Genomic DNA, 17,811 nt, shown 5'->3' on the forward strand with positions numbered 1-17,811 from the left:
TCTAAAAGCATATAATTTTTTGTAACCCCCCCCCCCATCAACAGTCTCTTATACTGTTTATAAAGTTGTACTGGCCAATGCAATAGTCACTAGCACATACAGCTATGCAATTTAATTAAAACAATAAAATTGAAAGTTCAGTTCCTCAAATTGCTCAACAGGCATATGTCACCAGTGGCTAACATACTGGACAGTACAGATAGAGAATGCTCCTGTCCTCATAGAAAGTTTATTGGCCAGCACTGATCTTATACTGTTTATAAAGTTGTACTGGCCAATGCAATAGTCACTAGCACATACAGCTATGCAATTTAATTAAAACAATAAAATTGAAAGTTCAGTTCCTCAAATTGCTCAACAGGCATATGTCACCAGTGGCTAACATACTGGACAGTACAGATAGAGAATGCTCCTGTCCTCATAGAAAGTTTATTGGCCAGCACTGATTGAGGCTTCTAATAAATATTATTATTGTGAGAAATGGTCACTAGAGGACAGAACTTAGGTCATATTAATCAATGACCTCTACAAATCCACCTACATACTTTGTCCAGGAAATAAATTCCACTCTTACAGCATGAGTAGCAAATTGAAAAATACATTTCAGCTTTAACAGGTAATTTGGGTCCTTACCAAAAATTTCTTTTTCTCATTGACCCCTGCACATGAGCCTGTTGTTACTGTGGGGCTGTTCAGAAGGGCTGAGCTGCTGCTGTTGTGTTTTTTCTTTAAAAACAAAAAAACTGAGGTTAATGACTTGTATTCTCCATGCAACAGAAAAATGTTTTACATTACTCAAATAAACTGTGGGACCAAAGAGCCAACATCTCTTGTTACAATTACTTTCTAGCAAATCCTTTCCACAACCTTCGTAACTACAGACTTCATTGTAATAACACAACAGCAGGCAAAATTTAAAAAGGAAAAAAAAAAGGACTTTTTTTAATTCCTAAAAGGTAAGAGCCTCTTAAGGAATCATCAGGGACTACCTCTACTCCCCTTTTTTCTAGAATGGTCCCTTAGTACTTTCCAATTCAAAAAGGCTGCTTCTTTTCACCCACACCAACAGTCCAGTTAGGAAAAGTTCAGCTAACTGGAGCAGGGTTAGCAAGCACACTCTACACATAGGAAGACAGGAAGGAAAGTGAGGTCATTAGACTCAAGCCTGGGGGAGGGGATTCATTTCTGGTAAAATGCTCCTTCCCAAAGTGGCTTTGAATACAAATAAATTACAGCAAAGGAGAACTCACACAATTATACAGAATAATGTATGAAAACAGTATAAGAATAGGTCCTGATTTGTTATTTCCCCCAGTTCTGTAAGATAATTAGAGGTAACTTTCTAATCTATTATAACAAATAACAAAAAGACTCCCTCTACCCCCAGGGACCCTAGAATTCCTAAAGGCAGGAAATACTCTGGGAGGGTATATCTACCAGACCAAGTTCTAAAGTTTTATACTTTCTTTGTAGCTCTCAACAATTGGCAGACAAGATGCAAGGGAGGAACAGAGTTCAGCTAATAAGAGAAGACCCACAAATTCAATGTTCTGGACACATTTTCATCAAACATATACTAAGTATAACCATGAGATGGATGCACTAGATAGCCGCCAGTAGGAAAGCTCCTCATCTATCCACCCTTCTCTGTAGGCCAAATTACCCAAGAAACAGAACAATAAATGGTATCAGACATGGGAAAATTTCAACATCACCTAAGTTTTAAATCTTAAAAAAATAGGAAAATGTTTTCCTAAAGCAACACATGACTGGATAAAACAGGCACTCTCAACTACCTGAGTCAATAATAGGAAACAATAATAAAACCACTTATTGTTGCTCTCTTAGAGTATGTTATGTAATACTTTAATAAATAAGTCACTCTTCCTAATGTGAAAATTAATTTTTCCTGAGTACATACTATAACATAGCTGAAGACCTTCTGAGGTATAGATCATAAATCTGATCTAACAAATATTCAGTAAAGGCAAAAGAATTACATGAATACCGTCTCTATAACAAAGGAAAGAATTATTATTCTTATTGCCCACAGATGAAATACTTTGTGTAAGGATTCCAGATCACAGACCCATTCTGGCTGGTATACATTATTTACTATTTAACACGCATGTGAAAGGGACCAACAGCACCCAAGTCTGATATTAGGGTAACCTTAACTTCTCATGTATTTCCCATTTAGAAACTCCCTCCCCAAATAAATCCAGTTAAGCTCTGATAGAGCCACACATACCTGCCTATTTGAGTGACCTGTGTCCTTGTTCTTCATGGTCTCATAGCCAGATACCCGGGGACGTCGGCTCATCTGGAGAGCCACCAGATCCTTCATGATGGAGTCCAATGCCTCCTGTTCATCTGCATTGAACGAGAACACATGAGCTAAGAAACTTAAATAGAGCAGCAACACACTACTTACACAAGTTATACTACTAATACTCAAGAGAGTTCTGCCCTGGGGAAAGTGACAGACCCTGAGCCAGGTGTGGTGGCACATGCCTGTCTGTAATCCCTACATTTGGGACACAGAGGCAAGAGGACCACCACAAGTTTGAAGCCAGCCAAGGTTATACAGCAACACCATCTCAAAAAACAGAAAGACAGACCCTATAACTACAGCCACACATAGTAGATGTAAAGATAACTGAAATCAGGCTACAGAAATTTGCATTTTAATATTGTCTAACAGTACTCCAATCAGATTTCTGACAATGAACTGATTGGAACTAAGAGAGTTAATATTTATTCAATACCAGAGGAATTCAACCAGGAAAAAAAAGAAAAGTTGAAGGACTAGTACAGCATAATAGAGTAGGTATTTGAATGAAAATATAAATTCAGATAAATTCAAAGAGAGCTGATTTAGGGATAGGGTTGGTCCCAAACCTTTTTTTTTTTTTTCTTTCAAAACAGGGTCTGGAACTGCCTATGTAGACCAGACTGCCCTTGACACTTGTGTGAGTGTTTTGCCTGCGTGTATTTAAGTGTACTCACACCTGCAATACCCATGCCACAAGAACACATCAGATCCCCTGGAACTGGAGTGACAGACAGTTGTTAGTTACTATGTGGGTGCTGGGATCCAAACCTGGTCCTCTGCAAGAGCAGCCATTGCTCTTAACTGCTGGAGCCATCTCTCTCCAGTCCCCTACTGTTTTTCTTAACCAGACCACAGCAATACATTATCTAGCTCTTACTGGTTTTACTTTTAATCCCTTTCTTTTTAAAATAGCATGGAGTACTAGAGTTCTCACACCGTGGAGACTACTGACCAAAACCCAGAACACATACCAGCCCAATCTCAAACTTTATGATATTTTCCAACAGATTTTTGTCCACCAAACAAATAACATTTAAAGGTTGAAAATAAGCATATCTGTTGATCTGGAAGGGAACATGAGGGGTGAGTTATTATTACTCCCCAAGTGACTCACTTTGGGACTTAGGGCACACCTTTAAAAGAAGCAAGTAAAGAAGACTCCACCCAAAGAGTGCTGGTCTCCTGCTCTTTATTCTTGTGCCATGGGAAAGAATATTATTTCTAATACGCTATGGGAAGGAAAGAACAGCATGAATCTAGTCTCTGCTTTCAGACTCTCTGCCTCTTCCCTCATCCTGGAACATCTCTGAAGAGGTATAGGAAAGAGAGGAAAACGGTACCTTTAACAATATCTTTAACTATTCAGAAAAGGTAATGTAGATTTAAAACTAGAAAAAAAACTTCGGAACAGTAAATTCCCATATAGTTTCAATTTAAAACATATACAAAAATAATTAACCTGGTACAGTGGCCCATGCCTTTAACCCAAGGACTAAAGAGGCTGAGGCAGTTGGTTCATGACTTAGAAACCAACCTGGACTACTCTGTCTCAAAAAAACAGGGATGAAAGGAAGTATGTACTGCATACACAGTTCTAATATTCAACAATTAGAAACCTTCAATGAAATAATTCAGTAGAGACAAATGAGAAAGTAGATCTCTCCAGAAAGACAAACATAAATTCCATCATTATTTTATATTTTTCTAGAAATTTCTCTACTGGTTTTTAAAGAAAGAGAACTTAAGAGTAGAAAATGTAGCTCAGTGGTGGGGGTAAAGAGAATCTACTTTTTTACTGGTTTTTTTTTTTTTTTTTTTTAAAGATTTACTTATGCCGGGCGTGGTGGCACACACCTTTAATCCCAGCTCTTGGGAGGCCAGAGGCAGGGGGATCCTCTGTGAGTTTAAGGCCAGCCTGGTCTACATAGTGAGTTCCAGGCCAGCTGGGGCTACAGGGAAACCCTGTCTCAAAAGGACCAAAAAAAAAAAAAGAAGATTTACTTATTATTATTTTATAAGTTTTTGCCTGCATGTACATATGTGCACCACATGCACGCCTGGTGCCCAGGACAGAAGAGGGCATTGAATCCCCTGAAACTGGAATTACAGATGCTTGTGAGCTACCATATGGGTACTGGGAACCAAAAAGAGGTCCTCTACACAAGCAGTAAGTGCTCTTAACAACCAGTCATCTCTCCAGTCCCAAGTTCTATTGTATTTCTAAAAAATATTTTATTATTTTCTATTTTTATGTGTATGCATGTACTGCCTGCATGTGTGTTAAGTGCACCCATGTCATTCAGTGCCCGTGGAGGTCAGAAGAGGGCGTCAAAACCCCTGGAACTGGAGTTAGGAAGGTTGTTAGCTGCCATGACCCAGAACCTGGGTCCTCTGCAAAGGCAGCCAGTGCTCTTAACCACTGAGCCATCTCTCTAGCCTCTGTTCTATTGTATTTTTAACCTCATAACCAAAATTTAAAAACAAGAACAGAGGCTGAAGAGGCTGAGGGTATAGTCCAATGGGACAGAGCTTGTCTAGCATGTGCAAAGCCCTAGTCCTGGGTTTAATCGCTAGCAACACACACACACACACACACACACACACACACACACACACACTCTCTACAGTGTAAGATCTGGCTTAAATATGATAACAATACATATAAAGTGGCTTGTATCATTAAATATATTAATTGCACCAACTATAACAATAAATTAGGATCAATATAAGCAAGATTAGCACTAGATAAATTTTGTCTGAGAAGCATCCACCAATAATCCTAAGAGCTTAATATTATAATGCATGACAGAGTTTCAGTATCAAAGTTACCACACTTGAAGAACTGAGCATTTCTGGACAAGGTATATGTGTGTGCATGTGTGTATTTCAGTAGTAGAGTACTTACCCAGCATGTGTAAGGCTCTGCCTTCTATCTCTGGGGCGGGGGGGGGGGGGGGCGCAGGGAGACAGAATATGAATATTCAAATTTCAGTGGAACCAAGGTGGATCACACACACACACACACACTTTTCAAATCAAACCCCTAAATATGACTGGAGAAACACTTTCAAAATGTGTATAAAATGATGCTATTATGAGGGCTGGTTTATCAGGCTGACGAAATCTTTGAGGAAGCTAACCAATTCTCAGTGTAATTGGTGGTTCTAGCACTGACACACGCTAGAGGAGGAATGGCTGGAGACTATCACCTGAAACCTAGAACAACTGACATACATGAAGCAGAGTTATAAACTGAAGTTTATGAGAAAGTCATCCATGACTAGAAGCAACTGATACTTCAGTGGAGACTCAGATGAAGACAAGAAGTAAACTAAACTAAGGGGCTCTTTTCGGCGTTCCTTCCTGGATTCAAATTTTAACTAAATTAGCAGCACTTCCTCAGTGTGGAATTCAATTTAAAAAAATTTTTTTAAAGCAAGCACTTTCTTAGATTGCCAACAGTCAAGAATATGAAATCTGAGTCAGAAAGATCTGACTTTAAGGAGACCTTAAAGAAATCACTTATTTCCCCTAAATCTCAACTCCGTTTCCTCATCTGCAGCATGGAGGTTAATAAACCATCTTTTCACAGAACTGCTGATAGAGACAGAGAGAAAAAAAAAAAGAAAAAGAAAACTTACAAATTACTTCTCATGGTACCCAACACTTAGTTAATGCTTAAAAAATGCTGGCTGTTATTATCATCAATAGGAAAAGGTCAATGGAAAAAGACTGGAAGGGCTACTCAATTAAACCCAGTACTTAACGTATTCTCGAGTTTTTATTAATCATTAAGAATAACCACTTGCTGAATATTTATCATGCATTATACATTACGAAGTCTTAAAAGCTACTTCAAGATATCCAAATTCTTAGGGTAAAAGCATAAATAACACAAATATTATGTTATTTTTAAAAGTGGACTGAAGATACAGGCAGTTGGCACCAATAATCCTGGCACTCAGGAGGCTAAGGCAGTGGTATCATGAGTTTGGGTCAGCCTAGGCTATATAGTGAGACCCTGTCTCAAAATAAAAATTAAAAAAGTAAGCTAACCAGGGACAATGACACCACCTCCAATCTCAGCCCTAGGGAGTCTGAAGCTAGAGGAGCAAAGCAAGTTCAAGGATATCCTGGGCTAATACAACAAGACCTTGTCTCAAAATAACAAGTGAATACACAAAAGTAAGCTGAATTGGACAACATACAAACCATAGTATACATGAAAACAAATGGAAAAAATTTAATGTTAGCAGCAAGAGGCTGTATATAGATGGTTTTACATCATTACTAACAAAGTTTTTTTTTTTTTCAGAATAACAGCCAGAACTAGCTCACAAAATGAACTGAAGAAGCGGGGGGCAGGCATAGATCAATGATCTTAATCAAGACAAGTGGAAAGAAGGGGGAGCTGGCAAAGCTCTGTTAAGGGTTTTAGAAAGAGAATGACATCCTAGAGGCCAGAGCCAAAGAACAGCAGTGGTAGGCATAGGAAATTCCATACAACATTAGGGGCAGAAACACACTCTTCTAAATTTTGTGTTAATTAATTAACTGTGTGTGTGTGTGTGGAAGTCAGAAGACAATTTGTAGGAGTCTGTTCTCTCCTTCCGCCATGTGGCTCCTGGGGATGGAACTGGGGCTGACAATTTGGCAGCAAGTGCCTTTACCCATTGAGCCTTCTTGGCCCAGAAATAGAATTTTAAAGAGAACCAAAAAACTGGAGATTAAAAAGAAAACTAGACCAGCCGGGTGTGGTGGCGCACACCTGTAGTCCCAGCACTTGGGAGGCAGAGGCAGGTGGATCTCTGTAAGTTCAAGGCCAGCCTGGTCTACATACGTGTTCCAGGCCAGGGGCTACAGGGAGGCCCTGTTTCAAAATGACAGAAAAGAAAGAAAGAAAGAAAGAAAGAAAGAAAGAAAGAAAGAAAGAAAGAAAGAAAGAAAGAAAGAAAGAAAGAAAGAAAGAAAGAAAGAAAGAAAGAAAGAAAGAAAGAAAGAAAGAAAGAAAGAAAGAAAGAAAGAAAGAAAGAAAGAAAGAAAGAAAGAAAGAAAGAAAGAAAGAAAGAAAGAAAGAAAGAAAGAAAGAAAGAAAGAAAGAAAAAGAAAGAAAGAAAGAAAGAAAGAAAGAAAGAAAGAAAGAAAGAAAGAAAAAAGAAAACTAGAAGTAGTAGAAACCAGCTGTTTGTTAATTTTATATGTGAAAGCTGAAGTAGCATAATCATGTATCATTAAGATCTCCCAAGGATGGGGTAGGGGTAGTCTGATACACAAAGTCTACAGGAAAGAAGCACAAAGAGGAAGAAAATTCTAGAGATTAGGAAATTAGGGTCAGGTGTGGTGGTACATGTCTACAATCCCAGGACTTGAGGTGGAGGCAGGAGAATCAGGAGTTCAAGGTCATCCTGAGCTGCATGGATAGTTTCAGGCCAGCTTAGACTATGTGAGATGGTCTCAAAAAAGGCTCAGTGTGGGTCATGGCACTTGCCACCAAGCCTGACGGCCTGAGTTCAATCTCTGGGACCCACACGGTAGAAGGTGAAAACCAACTCCCACAAGTTATCCTCTAACCTCTACACACATGCATGCACTCCAAACATACACACACACACACAAAATAAACAAATAAATAAATGTTAAAAAAGGAATCTAGGAAAGGTACGAGTATTCAGAGGGAAAAAAAATCTATAAAACAAGGATTAGAGTTCAGACTTTAAAAGTGGAAGCACGGGAACTGGAGAGATGGCTCGGCACTTAAAAGCAGTGGTTGCTCTTGCAGAGGACTTGGATTTGGTTTTCAGCACCAACATGGTGGCTAACAACTGCTCATAATTCCAATTCCAGGGAATCTGACACCCTCTTCTGGCCTCCGTTAGGCACTAAAAAATGTGCACTTATACACATGCAGGCAAAACACACATTCATACAAAATATGAATAAATAAATAATATTTAAGTGGAAGCATTGACTGACAAGATGGCTTGGTGGGTAAAGGCACCTGCCACCAAGCCTGACAAACTGAGTTTGATCTCTGAAACCCACATGGTGGAAGAGGGAAGTGACCCCTACAAGTTGTCCTCTGACTTCCACACATGTGCTGTGGTATGTAAGTATGCACATCTGTGCTCACACACTAAAGGAAAGGGAAGGGAAGGAGACTCACCTAAGTAGTTAGGAGCAGTCAGGCAGGCCCTGTAACTCCCTGCATGTACTTTTTCTTCTTCCATTTCCTGACTTAGGTACAGGACAAGACAGTCTCCTTTCTAGCTCCCGCAGGAAGCTACTTTTCCATATTGAACTATTACTTATATCTGAAAAAAGATTTTAAGGTACTTCTTTTATGAGTTCCCTTGGCTGAAAACCCAGAAAAGTTTCCAGAAGCACTATGTCTTACAATAAACAGTATCATCCTACCAGATATTTACTATGCCATATACCCTCTCTTTTCCATATATACAATTTTCCAAAGTAATTTTTTTTTTTTTGGTCTTTTTGAGACAGGGTCTCCTTGCAGCCCCAGCTGGCCTAGAACTCACTATGGAGACCAGGCTGGCCTCGAACTCACAAAATCCTCCTGCTTCTGCCTCCCAAGTGCTGGAACTAAAGGCATGCGCCACCACGCCCAGACCAAAGTAATATTTTAAAATTTAGTTTTCTTTTTTTAAGTCCCAGTTGGCCTGGAATTTGTTATATAGACCAGGTTGGCTTTGATCTCAAGAGATCTGCCTGCTTCTGCCTCCCAAGTGCTGGGACTAAAGGCATGCACTGCCCTGCCCAGCCCAAAGTAGTATTTATCTTTCTTTTCACTTAACTAATGATGTTATTTCTTCATCTTGCCAAGGCTCTCTTAGCTCTGCCAGATCGGTTGATCATACTGCTTACTCAGGAGAATGTGCTTCAGAGTCCCTGAATCAGATTTTACTTTCTCTTCATGACATTTCCTATATTTCCCTGTCTCCACCCTGGCCATATCCAGACAAAAATCATTTTACCATAACTATGTGAACTAAGGCCCAATTTTCAATCTGCAAAAAAAGTTATTCTTTAAGAACATGGGTAAGAGTCAGGCATGACAGCACATGCCTTTAATTCAAGCACTCAGGAAGCAGAAGCAGGTGGATCTCTTTGAGTTCAAGGCCAGCCTGGTCTACACAGTGAGTTCCAGGCCAGTCAGTTGAGACTCTTGTCTCAAAAAAAACAAAAAAAGAACATGGGTAAGGGCCAGCAAGATGGCTCAGAAGGTGAAAGCACTTAAGTTGATGACCTAAATTCAATTCTCAAATCCCACAATGGAAGGAAAGAACAGGCTCCCCAAAGTTGTCCTCTAACCTCCACATGCCATGGCATATGCATGCCCCAAACATATACATCATACACACATACAGTAATACGTAAACATAGAAGAAAATGGTTTCAGAGCTGGAGAGATGCCTCAGCGGTTAAGAACAATGGCTGTTCTTGCAGAAGACCCGGGTTTGAATCCCAGCACCCACATGGCAGCTAACTACTGTCCCTAACTCCAGTCCCAGGGAATAAGACAGCCTCTTCTGACCTCCATGGGTATTGCATGACATGGGTGCACTTACCTGCATGCAGGCAATACATGCATATACATAAAATAAATTTTAAAAAAAGAAAATGGTTGAGGGGCTGGAGAGGGCTCATCAGTGAAGAGCACTGGCTGCTCTTGCAGAAGACCCTGGTTTGATTCCCAGCCCACATGGTGGCTAACAATTGTCTGTAACTCCAGTTCCAGGGGATCTGACACTGTTTTCTGGCCTCCATGGGTTTTGCACAACATGGATGCATGTACATATTCGAAGGCAAACACTCATACACATAAAATTAAAATAAAAAATTCCAAAAAGAAAATGGTTGGGCCAGGCATGGTGGTATATACCTATAATCCCAGTACTCAGGAAATGGAGGCAGGAACATTAGGAGTCCATGGGCAGGTTTAGCTACACACTAAATTGGAGTTCAGTCTGGACTACATCAGACCCAAACAAAAACAGAACAAGGCTGAAGCCAAGAGTGGCGATTCACATCTGTAACCCCACAGTGGTGACTCCCATCTGTAATTTGGGGAAACCGAAACAGGAGGATCACCACCAGTTCCAGGGTAGCCTAGACTACATAGTGAGTTCTAGGTCAGCCTGGACTAAAAAGTGAGATCTTGTCTCAAAAAGTAATAAACTCTAGGGCCTAGGAAGATAGCTCAGCAGTTAAGAGCACTGGCTGCTCTTGCAGAGGACCTGGGTTCCAGTCCAAGAACCCACACAGCAACTAACTCCAGTTCCAGAAGATCTGACACTCTATTCTGGCCTCCACAGGCATTGCATGACACAGATGCACTTAATACACATGAAGGTAAAACACTCATACACATAAAAATAAATAAACCAAAAAAACCTTTTTTTTGGTCTTTTTTAAGACAGGCTCTCCCTGTAGGCCCAGCTGGCCTGGAACTCTCTGAGCTCCACCTGCCTCTGCCTCCTGAGTGCTAGGACTAAAGGCATATGCCACCACAGCTGGCTCAATAAAAATAAAATTTAAAAACAGAAAGAACATGATTGAATCTTCGTTAGATTTTTTTTTTTTTTTTTTTTTTTTTTTTTTTTTTTTGCAGCCCCAGTTGACTTGGAACTTCCCATGTAGACCAGGCCCCCCCTGCCTCCTAAATTCTGGGATTAAAGGGTGTGTAAATCGTGTGTGTAGCAGTGAGTTTGTATTTTTTTTTTTTTTTTTTTTTTTTGAGACAGGGTCTCCCTATAGCCCCAAGCTGTCCTGGAACTTACTATGCAGACCAGGCCTCTGCCTCCCAAGTGCTGGGATTAAAGGCGTGTGCCACCATGCCCGGCCTTTTTTAAATATTAAATATTTTATTTAATGTGTATTCATGTATTGCCTGCACATAGGTAAGTGCACCCATGTCATGCAACGCCCACGGAGGACAGAGAGGCTGTTAGATCCCCTGGGACTGGAGTTACAGACAGTTGTTAGCTGCCATGTGGGTGCTGGGATTTGAACCTGGGTCTTCTGCAAGAACAGTCAGTGTTCTTAAACCTCTGAGTTAAATATTTTATTTAATGTGTATTCATGTATTGCCTGCACATAGGTAAGTGCACCCATGTCATGCAACGCCCACGGAGGACAGAGAGGCTGTTAGATCCCCTGGGACTGGAGTTACAGACAGTTGTTAGCTGCCATGTGGGTGCTGGGATTTGAACCTGGGTCTTCTGCAAGAACAGTCAGTGTTCTTAAACCTCTGAGCCATTTCTCCAGCCTCTCTTTGCTAGATCTTAAAGTTAAATAGTGGCATTTATCTTTCTGTTCCTAGAATATATAATGATCTTTCAATATTAATTGATGGCTCAAAAAAATTTAAATACATATTACAAAGTAAAACACTGCTTCCTCATAAGAATCTATAGAATCACCATTTTACATATATAAATGTGACTGTATGGTCAATGCATGTGTATGTGGGAGGGAGGGGCACACACATACACACATGTGCATATACTTACAGAGGCCAAAAGTTGATATCAAGTATCTTCCCCTATCTCTGTCCATCTTATTTTTTGAGGAAGGATCTCTCACTAAACCTGGAGCTCACCTATTTGGCTAGGTTGCTGACCAGCAAGCCCCAGGAATCCTCCTATAGACCTCTCCAGACCTAAGATTATAGCACAAGCCACCACACTCAGCAATTCACATAGGTACCAGGGATCTGAACTCAGGTCCTCATGCTTGTACTTTACAAACTGGGCTATCTCCTAGCCCCTCACCATTATATTTTAATATTTGATGAAACTTACAAGATTATGTGTGTGTGTGTGTGTGTGTGTGTGTGTGTGTGCGTAACCCCTGATCTCTTGTGAACCACTGTAACACTTTAGGCAAAGTACATACAATCACTTCTTGGTTGAGCTTCCCTAATCTGAAAATCCTCAATCTGAAACAGACTAGAGATATTTAACTAGTAAAGTCTACGCTCGTATCCCCCTTCCCAAAAAACAAAACTGCAAAATCTGAAACACTTCTGATTCTAAGTACTTTGTTTGGTTTGCCACCTTGGACTGAACCCAGGGTCTCGCACACTCTAGGCAGGCACTCTACCACTGTGTTATAACCCTAGCTCTGATCCCAAGTACTCTGAATAAAGAATATTCAATCTGAATTTATTTACATATTTCTGCTTCACCTTGCCTACCTATAACTTCTTGCGACAGTATGATGCAGGAACAGGACTTTATACTACATGTGGAACATAGGAAGCACTTGTCAAATGGACAAAGAATAAATAAACAGCATATAAAGAACCAGGAAAATTTATCCTCTCTGTATTCCCCTAAGTGGATGTTCTGTTGCATAGTTACATTTTACAAATGTCTAAAATTCAGTTTCAAAATACAAATCAAGAGGTAGGCGGATCTTTGTGAATTCAAGGCCAGCCTGGTCTACATAGTGAGTTCCAGGACAGCTGGGGCTGCAAGGAAACCCTGTCTCAAAAAGACCAAAAAAAAAAAAAAAAAAAAAAATCGAACATTTTTTTATTTAATTTTTTTTTTAATGTGTGCAAGTGTTATCACCTGCATATATGTGAGTGCACCCATGTCGTGCAATGCCACGGAGGTCAGAAGAGGGCTTCAGATTCCCCTGAAACTGGAGTTAAGGACGGTTCATAGCCGCCATATGGGTGCTGGGAATCGAACCTGGGTCCTCTGCAAGAGCAGTCAGTGCTCTTATTGCTGAGCCATCTCTCCAGTCCCAAATCAAACATTTTTAAAGATTTTACTTATATTTATTTGTGTCTGTGTGTATATATGTATGTGTGTATACTCAGGTGTGTCCACAGAGGTGAGAAAAAGATGTCAGATTCCCTGCAGCTAGAGATACAGGTAGTTGTGAGCCACCTGACATGGGTGCTGGGAACTGAAATGGGGGTCCCCTGGAAGAGCAGTATCTCCTCTTAATCGGTAAGCCATCTCTCCAGCTCCCCCAAGTGCTGTTGTTTTGGTTTGGTTTGGAGACACAGTCTCATGTAGACCAGATAGGTAGGTCTCAAATTTACTATGTAGTAAGGCTGGCACTGAACTCCTGATCTTCCTGCCCCTGGCTCCACCTCCCAAGTACTGCAAATGCAGGCATAGACCATGATACCTGGCATCAACTGTCATTTTTTATTTAATCTTTAATTTTAGGAGTCAGTCTTTATGGTATTGTGGTATGTGTATGTGTAGCATATGCGCACAAGGGGGAGTGCACATGAGTGGTGGAGGGTGCACCTGTGTGCACACGTGGCTGCCTGAACAAGATTTCAGTTGTCTTCTACTATTTGCACTGTTGCCTTGAGATGGGGTCACTCAATGAACCAGAAGCTCACCATTTTGGCTAAGCTGGCTAGCCAGGGAACACTCAAGATCTACCTGTCTCCTCCCTTAATGCTGGGGTTACAGGCATGTGCAACCATTCCTGACTGCATGTGAGTGTGAGGCATTCAAACTCAGGCCCTCATGCTTATGGGACAAGCACTCTAACCCACTGGGCTATCTCTCTAGCCCCCAACTGTCATTTTTTAAAATAAATCTCATGACTCTGGTATAGCCTCAGCTACAGGAGACCCTGCCTCAAAAAAAAAAAAAAAAAAAAAAAAAAAAAACACAGTGGCTCTATTTGTGATATAGACATGTAATAAACTGTGATTCAAGTTTCACTCAAAATAGTCGATAACCATTCTGAGTCTACACAGGTGGTCATATTGTAGCCACACTAACTTGAGATTATTCTTATGAGCTTCTAATAGCCTTGGAATCCTAAAGACACAGACCTAGCTCTCTGTAAATTATAACTCCAAACCAAGTTGTCAGCCCAGAACTAGATCATCTTTAATCCTATACTCAGCTCACTAGATTCCTATAATATTTCCAAGTTCTTACACATTTACACATTTTGTAATATACCCCACTAAGATTCAAAATTCATCTGGAAAAAGACCAAATAAACACTAGCAAATTAGTCCCAGAAATTATTAACATTACTATAATTATTAAAACTTGGAAGAAATTCTACTATGTCCAAGGAAAAAAAAACCCAATAATTAGTCAATCCTAATTTTAATAGCCACATAATATCAAAGTCAAAAAAGCAAACAGAAAAAGAGTATTTCCTATTATTTACAAGGATAAGTGTAGTTTCCACTAGAAGCTTACTGGGGCTAACAGCCAATATAAAATCTGACCTGTTTTAATTAACAACTCAAGTTGTCAAACAGGCTTGAGTCTGGAGCATAGAACAGCTTAGGAAAATATGATTATTAACCAAAGAACCTGCAGGGCAAGGAGACAAATTAGTTTCATTCCTTTTCTCATTGGGATGGAGTTTAATTATAAAGAAAATATTAAGGAATCTGTTTCTTTCATTAAACCCTATGTTTGTTTATTTATTAGGTTCTGGGGATTGGGCCTAGGACCCCCATGTTTGCTAGATGAATTTCTCAAGAACTTCAATAATTAAAGCAAACTAACTAAAATAGAGATCTGCATTTTTTATTTATATCTCCTAAACGGAGCCAGTATTTCAGAGATTGTGTGTCTGTATGTCCACATACCGATAGGTTCTATATACGTGAATAAAACAGCCAAGTGTGGGAAAATTATTAATAATGATCAGTATTGGCTCTAATTATGTGTCAAGCTCACCATCCAGAAAAGAAAAGGAAGAAAATAGAATGACGAGAAAAGGCTCAAGAAAGTCAGGGCAGTAGCTCTTAAACTAGCCTGCCTAACATACTGCAGTTACTGGGTAGTTAATGTTTCCACTGTCTGTTTTGTCCTGTACAAGTGACATGGGAAACTGAGTGTGGTGGCACACACCTGTAATCCCAATACTCAGGAGGCAGAGGAAGGAGGATATCCATAAGCTCAAGGCCAGCCTGGTCTACACAGCAAGTTCCAGAGTAGCTAGGGCTACTACACAGGGAGACCCTGTCTCAAAGAGAGGGAGAGAAGAAGGAGATGGGGGGGAGTGAGAGAGGGAGAACTAACCCTGGGAATGTAGCTCAGTGATAAGTCTTGTCTAGCATTCACAAGGCCCTGAATTCAATCTCCAGCACTGGAAAAGACAACTTTTTTTTTTTTTTTTTTTTTTTTGGTCTTTTTGAGACAGGGTCTCCCTGTAGCTCCAGCTGTCCTGGAACTCACTATGTAGACCAGGCTGGCCTTGAACTCAGAGATCCACCTGCCTCTGCCTCCCCAGTGCTGGGATTAAAGGCGTGTGCCACCACGCCCAGTGAAAAGACAACTTTTAAAAACTGACATGGGGTCAAATGAGAAGATAACAAGTTCCCTTTTTTCTTTGGGACTTTTTAATCAACTTACAAAGTTCCTTTCCTTCCATCACGGTCTAGCCATAGACTTATACATGTGTTGAGAATGTCTTCAAATGTGAAAATAGGCTCACATCTATCTTCATGTTAGTCCTCATTATCTGGACACTCACTGGTTTTGCAATCGAAGTGTAAAATGTGAGGTTGTCTACATACCCTCAAAGTATCTCACACTCCCCTCTGGGACTTAAGGCTGCACCCACAGGACAAAAGGAAACACTTCTTAAGACTATCACAATACAGGTTCATAATTCAAATATTTAGATCAAATCCTGCAATAGAAGATAAATGTTTAAAGGCTGTAGAGGACAGAAAGAATTCTGCATCCTATTTATAGGAAGTGTTCAATAAATATTTATTAGAAAATATATAAATTTTTTTTTAATCTTTTTGTGACAGGGTCTCCCTGTAGCCCCAACTGGCCTGGAACTTGCTATGTAGACCAGGCTAGCCTTGAACTCACAGAGATCAACCCACCTCTGCCCACAGAGTGCTGGGGTTAAAGGAGTGCACCACCCAGCTATATATAGATAGAGAGATAGATAAATATAATATATATATTTTATATATATAACATTTACATATATATATATATATATATACACACATACACTTTTCTTTAATGAAAGGCCTTGTGTCTCTCATGAGAGACCTTCCTCAGAAAACACTTCTGAATCACAACATGGGAAGGTGGGAAGGAAAAAGTAAACCCAGCAAATGAATAAACTCTTCCCATGCTGTATGAGGGGCAGCATGAAACAGAACAAAGCAATTCATTTAAAGCCAGAATGAAGAGATGGGCCACAAATGAGTATCTGGCCAATGTGCCATTGCACCCACTCAAGAACTCCTTAAAAAAAAATGACTTGACCTTGCTATAGGGCAAAGCAAACATTAGCATTCCATCTTCATTCGAGCAGAAGCAATGCACACTTTTGCAAAGGAAGTTTACCCCTTTTTAAATTTAGGTCAAGACCAAATATTTTACAAAACTTGACATCAGAGACAAGAGCTTCACAATACTTGCCCCGACAGGAATGGCAAAGTACATTTAAAATGTTACTTTCTCCTTAGTTCAGTCCAACAGTCAAATACTGCGTTGGAAGACATTAAAAACTTTCCTTAGATTACATATTCCCAACAGAAATTGCAAATATTGACAAAAAGGAAATGATTTCATAGTGATCCCTTTGTGTAGCGAATGCTTCTTTCTAAAGTTTCAGATATAGCACAGAATAAAAAACAGAGCAGCAAAACACTGCAAGTGGATTTTTCCAAAAGTAGGGGTAGGAACTATAACCCGCAGCGCCCGACCATTCCTAACCACCAGCAATCTGCGAGCAGCGCAGCAAGCATTTCTCAACCGCGCTGTTGATAACAGAGATTGGCGTTTAATCGCCTGGCAGCAGAGCCCAGCACGCCCTCCCCCCCTGCACTGGGGCGCGCACAGAGCTCCAGAGCAAAGCCCCGGGAACTCACAAGCCGGCCTGTGTGAGCAAAGGGAAGGAAATGACACAGGCAGGAAAAAAAAGCAAATCAAGGAAGAGACACAACAGCAGCTGGGCCTGCACCAGGCTCCAGCCTGGGCCCCACACTGAGCTCTCGCTCCCCCGCCCTCGGACTCGCTGGCCGGCTCTGTGGGGTCGGTGCTGGCCACCGCGCCGAACTCCGACCCTCGGTCCCGCTGCCCCCTCCTCGGGATGCGCCGTCCGAAATGAGGGCTTCCGAGTGGGCTTGGTGGCTAGGGCCTCCCGGAGGGCTCCACCAGCCAGAACCACCACGGCGCCGCGCACAGGCGAGCGGCTGGCGGTCCGCAGCTCCGGGCCGGGCGGGCTGTCCATGCCTGTCAGGCAGCGGTCCAGGGTCCTCCTCCCCTCAGCCCGGGGCGGGGCGTAGCGAGGCAGCGCGGGTACAGGCCCGGGCGGTGGCGATACTCACCCATGGTGGCGATGGCGGCGGCGGCGGCGGCGGCGGCTGAAGCCCAGATGTGTCACCTCCGCAGCCGGGGCTGCATGTCGGGGAACCGGGCGGCGGGGACGGCAGCGGGCCTGGCTCCGCGCGGGGGCCGCGGGCTGCGCTGGCTGCG

General features: G+C 41.3%; 1 protein-coding gene across 6 annotated transcripts in view; it reads right to left on the reverse strand.

Moving 5' to 3' along the window:
* Positions 1-17,805, reverse strand: part of Map3k3 (mitogen-activated protein kinase kinase kinase 3) — an 83,118-nt gene extending 65,313 nt beyond the window's left edge. For 2 of the 6 annotated variants that reach the window (XM_029570155.1, XM_029570154.1), the window contains exons 1-3: positions 16,337-16,385; positions 2,252-2,373; positions 634-726 (exon numbers count right to left, since the gene is read on the reverse strand). In XM_029570155.1, coding sequence (XP_029426015.1) covers positions 634-726; positions 2,252-2,373; positions 16,337-16,370 — 249 coding nt within the window. In that variant the 5' untranslated portion in view covers positions 16,371-16,385. Of the gene's footprint in view, positions 1-633; positions 727-2,251; positions 2,375-10,054; positions 10,063-16,336; positions 16,386-17,663 lie in introns of those variants that run through there. The other 4 variants (XM_029570157.1, XM_008846597.3, XM_008846599.2 and 1 more) reach the window with 4 other exon arrangements.
* Positions 17,806-17,811: the final 6 nt, after the last annotated feature.

Source organism: Nannospalax galili, unplaced genomic scaffold (genome assembly GCF_000622305.1).
Source record: "Nannospalax galili isolate Female #2095 unplaced genomic scaffold, S.galili_v1.0 scaffold1023, whole genome shotgun sequence".
Classification (NCBI taxonomy): Eukaryota; Metazoa; Chordata; class Mammalia; order Rodentia; family Spalacidae; genus Nannospalax; species Nannospalax galili.